Source organism: Canis lupus, chromosome 6 (genome assembly GCF_003254725.2).
Source record: "Canis lupus dingo isolate Sandy chromosome 6, ASM325472v2, whole genome shotgun sequence".
NCBI lineage: Eukaryota > Metazoa > Chordata > Mammalia > Carnivora > Canidae > Canis > Canis lupus.
This window is the reverse complement of record NC_064248.1, coordinates 46044623-46053364: the sequence shown is the minus strand read 5'-3', so window position 1 is coordinate 46053364 and position 8742 is coordinate 46044623. Positions and strand designations below refer to the sequence as shown.

Below are 8742 nucleotides of genomic sequence, written 5' to 3'. Positions count from 1 at the left end.
AAAGATTTATTTATTCATGAGCGGCAGAGGGAGAAGCAGGCAGGTTCCCTGCAGGAGCCTGATGCGGGACTCAATCCCAGAACTCCAGGATCATGCCCTGAGCCAAAGGCAGACACTCAACCACTGAGCCACCCAGGCAACCCATATTCCAGTAATTCAAAGAAAAGTTACACATGTAACTGAATTCCTAGATTTAAAAAACCTAATCATTTAAAAACTAATAATAAAAAAAATTAAAAGTCTAACTGGATGTAGGCGTTTTATTCTGCAGGATTTTTAGTCTTTCATTTGTGTTCACTCATTATTTCTCTCTCCTTAAATAATTTATCTTGAAATCTCAGGAGAAATTAAAAATGAATCCAAATTATATCTTCTTTAAAAATGAATTTATTATTACTGTCAGAATAATCAATTACCTATCAATTTTAACTCCTCATTATTTTGCATTATTTATCATATAAATCTGTTTTCATTTCAACCCATAGTTTTATATTATAACAAATGTTATCTACAAAATAAGTTTGCAAAATGACACATGAAATGAGTAACATTTTATGTACCAACTGAAACTAATTATTTGCCAATTGCAATAATAAAATTGAAAATTAGAGTGCAGATCCTTCAGCTGGTTGTTTCAGAGACAAGCCATGCCTATCTTCTGTGGTTAAACAAAAAGTTCAAGTACAAAGCAACATACTATGAATATTCACTAGTGAATTAAAAGTATTGGACAACCATTTGTAGTAATAAATAGTAGTAGCAACAAATGGCAACAGTAATAATCCCAGAGTATTAAAGTTATCCATGCTGTTGAAGTAGCATAACTAATAGTGAAAGCTGTGAATGTATTTTTTTAAAACTTTTACATAAAGGTGAATACATTCTGAATTAGCTTCCATTTATCTACAGTTATCCTTTCTTTGATCCTCTCATTCAGTGAGCCAGAAGTGCTGAAGAATGAAAACCAATCACTATTAATTTTTCCATGGCATTATCTTCTGGTTCTCATACATAACATATTTATGACCCATCTTAGAAAATCTGATTGGGAAGTTTTATTTATTTTTACTTTTAGGACACATGATTTCTCAGTGGACTTATAGAGCTGAATAAAAATTCAGTTTTCCTAATTAGTTAAATTCTTAGTTTATTATCTTTGCCTTTGCTTCCATATTCCCTTCTGTATAGTTTTTACATCTATTGGTACTGACACCCAATAATTAGAACTATGCCCACCTCCTGTACTGCATCTACTTTAAAGTCTCTTTCTATGTTCATTCATATTGCATTAGTAGTCAAAGGATTAAGAATATTCTAACAGATGTTAATCCCTCTATCCATTAAACCATCAACTAATATGAAAGGAAAGGAAGGAAAGAAGGAAGGAAGGAAGAAATAAAAAACAGGTTTCAAATATGTATTTGACATTGTCATCAGTCAGGATGTAACCGTTAAATCTCTCACTCAAATATCTAGACATTATTTAGAGAAGGCTCTATGGAGAAATTGATTCCGTTAATTTCACTTAAATGGTTATATCTTAATATATTAAGAAAATATATTTTCTTAAGATTTTATTTGTTTATTTGAGAGAGAGTGCCTGAACAGAGGAGAGGGGCAGAGGGAGAGGAAGAAGCAGACTCTCCACTGAGCAGGTTGCTCCCAGATGGGGCTTGATCCCAGGACTCTGAGATCATGACCTGAGCCAAAGGCAGACACTTAACTAATTGAGTCACCCAGGAGCCCCTCAGCACACAATAATTTTAATGAAAGAAGTTAAAACATATTGATAATAGAAAATTTGAAATAAAAATATTGCATTCAAGTCCAAATTCCGATTCTTCTATACTGTCAACTAAGTTATCCTAAGTAAGTAACTTACCTGAACACTGATTTCTTCATCAGGAAATAATAGTGCCAATATTATATTCGAATGTTTATTTCAGTAATTAATTTAAATAAAATTCTCATCTGAAAACATGAAAACTTAAAGCAATCTGTAAATGTGATATTTTACTAAACAAGTCTGAAAAGAATCAATAGGTGGAGAGTAGTTAATATAATTAAATTAAAAAAATGAAGTAACAAATAATACTCCACCTCTGTAGGATAAAATGTGTTACTTATGAAACCCTGATTTATAGAAGGACTTTGACCAAATAAGGGAGAACCTGCAGAATCTCAGGACTTACATGCTACACCCAATTCTAGCTGATGCGCAATTCCATAAAAGCAATAGGACCAGATGGATGTAACAAATACCACCATCTCCTTCTTCTAAAGTAAATGACAAGTAGAATGAAATGTTGAGCAAATGCAGAAAGCACTGGATAAATAAATCTGACATTCATTAACGTCTTTAACTCAATAATCTTTAATAATTTGTTACTATTTGGAAATACAGGCAAATAAACATACATATATATGTGTATATATACATACACATATACACACGCACACATATATTCTGGGGCATCACACTTGGAGACTATGTTTGGGGAGCGGTGAATATCCCACTGTCCTTGGGAGCAGACTGTTTAGTAGAGAAGAAAGAAAGAAGAAAGACAGCATATCTCTGAAGGTCCAGGGGACAAACCGTTATCTGAGCATCAGTAAACCTGAAGACGTCACTATGCCACCCTGAAATTTTCCAACAGAGCATGGCTCCAAAGGGTCTATGAAGCTGGAAGAGTACCTAGATGCAGCATTGCAGCCCCTCCATATGTGTGAGGAGAGTCTTTTTTTTGGATGCTTTAACGGATTATTTCGAAGGTTATCTTAAAAACAAAGTTAAAGACAATCTGAGAAAAAAAATTGCACAGAATACACTCATTAAATAAGTATGGTGAGTAAATCAAATTAAGGGAAATATGTTTTCTTCTGCAATTCCGGAAATAAGTTTTGTTGTCCTGAAGGTTCTTATATTTCCAAAAAGGGGGAAAAAATCATGGCAATTAAAGCTGCCTATTAATCATGTAAATCTACAGTAGAAACCAAATTTTTCTGTGCTTCCCAGTAAGTCAGTTTTGATCTTCCAACTCTGCCTTGTTTTCTAAAAGATACTATGCTAGAAATTCAATGGGATTTGGTGGTCTTTGTTTTGCAAGCACAGCGAGGCCCGGTCATAAAATAGGCACGACTGTCTGATCCAGGGAGGCACGGGTTGGCAAAGACTGGAGATCCACTTTCTGTTTTGATGACTTTTCTGCATTAATCTCCTCATTGTCTGCTATCCCGTCCACATTGTGAGCAAGACCGTCCTCAGAACGAGGGCTTTCTGCGACCTGCATCCGTCTCTCTGGCGTCTGTTCTGGCTCCAGGGCGGACCCTGCAAGTCACAGTCCCCGGGAGGCGGTCTGGGCGGGGGCACCGGGGGGGGGGGGTAGGAGGGGGGAAGGGGGGAGGGGGAGCGGGGAGGGGTGGGGACCGATGGGCCGAGACAGGACAGGGTGGGCCGAGGGCGGGGCGGGGGTGGGGCTGGGGCGGGGCAGGGAGGGATGGGCCGGGGCGGGGTGGGGCAGGGCGGGGCAGGGGCGGGGCCAGGGAAGGGCGGGGCGGGGCAGGGAGGAGCGGGAGGGATAGGGCGGGGCCAGGCCAGGCCGCCTCCCGGCTGCGGAAGCCCCGCGGGCCTCTCAGGACCTTAGGACAGGTTGTCTGTTGCTCCTACAGTCCCGACTTGTCAGTCTCAGTAGTTTCAACGTGGTCCTTTTCAGCTTTGTTTCCTGTTTAACGACAGATGACTTCTGTCATAGACGCTCCAAGTTCAACTGTTGCATTATAACAGTATTACATGTCAACAGTGTGCTCATGACCTTTATTTATATAAGAAACCAAATATTTAGTCAATGTACCGTGTCTTAATCTTTGTACACCTTCCATTTTTAAGTGCTTAAATGAGTACTATACTGCAATAAAAATGTAGTGATATAATTAACCGGCCATTAAACATTTACAGATACATATATATATCTGTAATAGTAAATTATGTAAATTATGATACAAAATAATATACATTGTGATAATGATACAAAATAACAATTATTATAGTAAATTATACAAAAATACTGATTGAAAAGGATATATATATATATATATATATCATTTTGTATCATTTGGGTAAATATCTACTAGTGCAATTGCTAGATCATAGGGTAGTTTTATTTTTAACTTTTTGAGGGGCCTCCACACTGTTTCTCAGAGTGGCTTCACCAGTTTGCATTCCCACCAGCAGTGCAACAGGGTTGCTCTTTCTCCGCATCCTCGTCAAATTCTGTTGTTTCCTGAGTTGTTAATTTTAGCCATTCTGACAAGTGTGAGGTGTTATCTTCTTGTGGTTTTGATTTGTATTTCCTTGATAATGAGTGATATTGAAGTTTTCATTTGTCTGTTAGCCTCTCAACTCTTTACTTAAGAATGCTAAAATACATACAAATTCAAAACTAAAAAAAATAGAATACCACACAGTTAAAATACGATCATTTATATTTCTCTTTGAATCTAAAAATGCCTGCAATAATTCAAGAAATTCTTTGAAGGAAGATGTTTTGAATTCCCTTTGGAATTTACTTCTGGTAACCCAGCAGAACATTTCATGATAACATTAATAGAATTTCCAGTTAGTTGTTTTAAGTCCAGCATCTTCTATTATTTTCCATTTCTATTTGAAACCTATCTAGTGTATGTGTTAATCACTTGTGTTGTATTTCATTTTTAAAAATGTTTTACATTTATTTAAAGAACAGTGCCCAATAAACATCTAATAACAACCTAACCAAAACTGTTAAACTCCTTTCATTGTATATCATTATGTATGATTATTATTTTAAAAATAACAATCTATAGTTATAGTCCTTATTTTCCTGAAGCTAATATGTTGTGTGTTATACTTCAATAAGAAAAGTTCTTTCCATACAGTTGCAATGAAACGCCGGGACACCTGCACCCCGATGTTTCTAGCAGCAATGTCCACAATAGCCAAACTGTGGAAGGAGCCTCGGTGTCCATCGAAAGATGAATGGATAAAGAAGATGTGGTCTATGTATACAATGGAATATTCCTCAGCCATTAGAAACGACAAATATCCACCATTTGCTTCGAAGTGCATGGACCTGGAGGGCATTATGCTGAGTGAAATAAGTCAATCGGAGAAGGACAAACATTATATGGTCTCATTTATTTGGGGAATATAAATAATAGTGAAAGGGAATAAAGGGGAAAGGAGAAAAAATAAGTGGGAAATATCAGAAAGGGAGACAGGACATGGAAGGCTCCTAACTCTGGGAAACGAACTAGGGGTGGTGGAAGGGGAGGAGGGCAGGGGGGTGGGGGTGACTGGGTGGCGGGCACTGAGGTGGGCACTTGGCGAGATCATCAATAGCACTAGGTGTTACTCTGTATGTTGGCAAATTGTACACCGATAAAAAATAAATTTATTATTAAAAAATTAAAAAAAGAAAAATTCTTTCCAAATAAAACAACCTTAATAAACCCATTACAAGTCGACCTTTTTTTTTTTTAAGATTTTATTTATTATTGAGAGAGAGAGAGAGAGAAAGAGAGAGAGAGAGTGAACACACAGCAGGGGGAGGGGCAAAGGTAGGAGAAGCAAACTGTTGTAAGGCTAGGTCCCTGAGCTGAGGGCAGACGCTTACCACCTGAACCACCCAGGTGCCCCTTAAGTCAACTCTTTTTAACCCTATTTATTTAAAAAATAAATAAATAAAAATGAAAATGAGCAAAAAAGAGTAATACTTTCTTATATTTTTTCAAGTTTCCTTAATATCTGGATTAACAAGACAGCTGTGCTTCCTATCTACATCTAAATATAATTGCTGTGATTTGTACCTATAGATAAAGCTAATGAAAAAAATCCTGCCTTATATAGATATGTAAGTAGAAAAGGGGGTAGTATTTTAATAACCTTTTCATACAGTGGAAGATATTCTCCTTCGTCAGGGTAGCAAAACTCCATGTGTTTCATAAACATTACTTAAAATATGGGATGTGAAACAATATGAATAAACACTTTTGTATCTTTCATTAAAATGAATTGGTTTTTCCTGTAGTTTGTTTAAGTTACAGTCTTTAAATTGTTTTTTAATTCCAGTGTAGTTAACATCAGTGTTATGTTAGTTTCACATGTACAATATAGTGACTTAGCAGTACCATATATTGTGTGCATCAAGATAAGTGTACTCTTAATCCGCTTCACCTATTTTCATTTCATTGAGAAATGCAGATTTTTCAAAAGCTGACACATTTTATTATAGTATATCAAGGGTTCACATTCATTAACAACATAAACAATGCCATCAGCTATTTCTGTAGGCATTGGGAAGCTGTCAACCTCATGGTGGTGGATAGAAAAGTTCCAAATTTCTAATTTTCTCCTGTGTCTCAGTCTGGGCTGCCATAACAAAGTAGCATAGACTGGGTGGCTTATAAACAACACACGTGTATTTTCTCACAGTCTGGAGGCTGGAAGCCCCAAATTAGAGTGCCAGCCAGCATGGTCAAGTTCTGGTGTGAGCCCTCTTCCGGTTGCAGAACGCAGACTTCTTGTATCCTGAAGAGGTGGATAGCAGAGAGAAATAAGCTTTCTGACACTTACAGGGGAACTGATCGTATTCATAAGGGCTTCCTGCCCTAATGACATCATTTATTCCTAATTACTTCCCCAAAACCCATTTCCTAATAACATCACATTAAAGGGTAATATTTCAACATATGGATTTGGAGGGGGACACCAAAATTCAGTTCATAACATCTTGAGAACTCAAATATTATAATTGTTGACAGTCACTATTGTTTTCCTTGAGGTGATAGACATGCTTTCATTCATTTTCAAGAAAACATATGATAGATATTAAAGTCTAAATAATCATCAGCTGTCAGTCATTCTTTCAGGTACAAGCAATGTTCTATGAAAAAGCTTCAAATTCTGGTTGCAACTTGATTGCACAAGTGTTTTTCTTTAAGGAAGTCATTATGGATTAGAATGCAGCAAATTGATTTATAATTTCTCTACTTTCTCAATTTTTTAAAAAAAATATGCATTCAAAGTTTGAGATTTAATAACATTGATAATTATCATGACTTTCCCAGGACATTTTCAAGTGAAACTGAAACTGCTGTAATGAGTAGTACTAGTACTAGCAGTAGGAACTTTTTTAGTTAAGAGAAGGTGGCTATAATGAGTAGTACTAGTACTTAGTATGATACTTTGTTGTTGCCACTGCTTTATGTGTGGCACTACCATTTTACACATCGTTGCTTTTGCAAGCATTGGTGTAAATGGCAATGCAGTGAAGAAGGGAAATGAAATCTCAATATTGTTATGACAATTTTTTTTTATTTTTGTTTATTTATTCATGAGAGATGCAGAGAGAGAGTCAGAGAGAGAGGCAGAAAGAGAAGCAGGCTCCATGCAGGGAGCCTGATGTGGGACTAGATCCTGGACTCTAGGATCAGGCCCTGGGCCGGAAGGCGGGTGCTTAACCGCTAAGCCACCCAAGCATCTCATGACAATTGTTTTGAATTTGCAGCCTCTTTGAAAGCCCACCTGGGACCATGGGGGCTCCAGAGGCCACATTTTGAGAATCGCTGGCCTAAGGTGATTTCATTTCCAAATAATTTTTTTCTAAATGGGTGAATAGAAAGGATTGAATAGATCATCCAGCTTTGACAGCTAAAGGAACTTGAAATAGAGGAGCAGAAGGGGAAATAGAGATAAAACAATAAACAGAAGCCAGGAGGAAGTGACACTGTAACCCTGAGAGGAGACTAGAGTGCAGAAAGTTGATGATGTAGAGATGCAGAGAGGCAGAAAGGTAGAGAACAGATATAATGTGATATCAGGTCACTACAGTCCCAGGGGGAATGTTAGTGCTGTGTTAGTAATTATGTTATGGATTTCCATAAAGCCAAACTATTAAACCATTAAGAAAAATATCTTTGTTCCCTAATATTCTTACAAATAAATAGTATTTAGTTACAAAAAGCTTTAAAATACATCTTCGTCACCTGAGGTAACATTTACATGTTTTTATTTCTTGGAATTGAAAAGATTTTTTTGTAAAATAAGTATAGGTCTTTATAGCAAATTATAATTATTTACTTGTATGGTATTTATCAGAAAGTAAATCTACTGTATCAGTATGGGACTTCATCAGGTTTCATTAGTAGAAACCAAATGGATTAAGACCATGAATTCAGAAAGATATGTGTGGGTCAGCTAAAGAAAGAGAAAAAAACCTTGGAGGTTGGTGACAGATAATAGCAACAGAAATAATCACCATCATATGAACAAAAGATGTTTTCTTTCTCTTTTTTCTTGCTGAAACAAGGGTGAAAGAAATTAAGATCATGTTTGTAGACCAAACATGCAGCGCAAAGATCTCAAAAAAGACCAGCAGTCACACATCATTCTTAAATGTCTTTATTGCAGGTTAACTTGCTGCATTTTTGAAAAGTACAGCCAATAGGGATCACTGGCAACATCAAGTTACACTCTGGGGAGAGAACTGGGAGGAAGTTCAAAAGGAAATATCACAGTGTATAAAAACAGAGACTTTGAGAGACTGATTTGTGATTTTAAGTAGGATCAATTTGATTAGGTTTTATTGCTCAGGAACTAGTTTTACAATGCCAAGCCTCTGGACTTCTCATTAACATATTCATGCATGATATTAACTAGATGTTTATGCATTTCATTTACCTCTCAGCTGTTTTTGTGGCCTTTTC

General features: G+C 36.6%; 1 protein-coding gene across 1 annotated transcript; it reads right to left on the bottom strand.

Annotated features, from left to right (window-relative positions):
* Positions 1 to 3070: 3070 nt before the first annotated feature.
* On the bottom strand, positions 3071 to 3290 carry LOC112679095 (protein dpy-30 homolog). The gene has a single exon (XM_035718277.2). It carries the CDS (start codon positions 3288 to 3290, stop codon positions 3123 to 3125), a length of 168 nt encoding a protein of 55 aa, XP_035574170.1. The 3' UTR covers positions 3071 to 3122.
* Positions 3291 to 8742: the final 5452 nt, after the last annotated feature.

Coding starts and splice junctions, on each gene's coding strand:
- LOC112679095 (XM_035718277.2), bottom strand. CDS start 3,290: ATGCAGGTCGCAGAAAGCCCTCGTTCTGAGGACGGTCTTGCTCACAAT.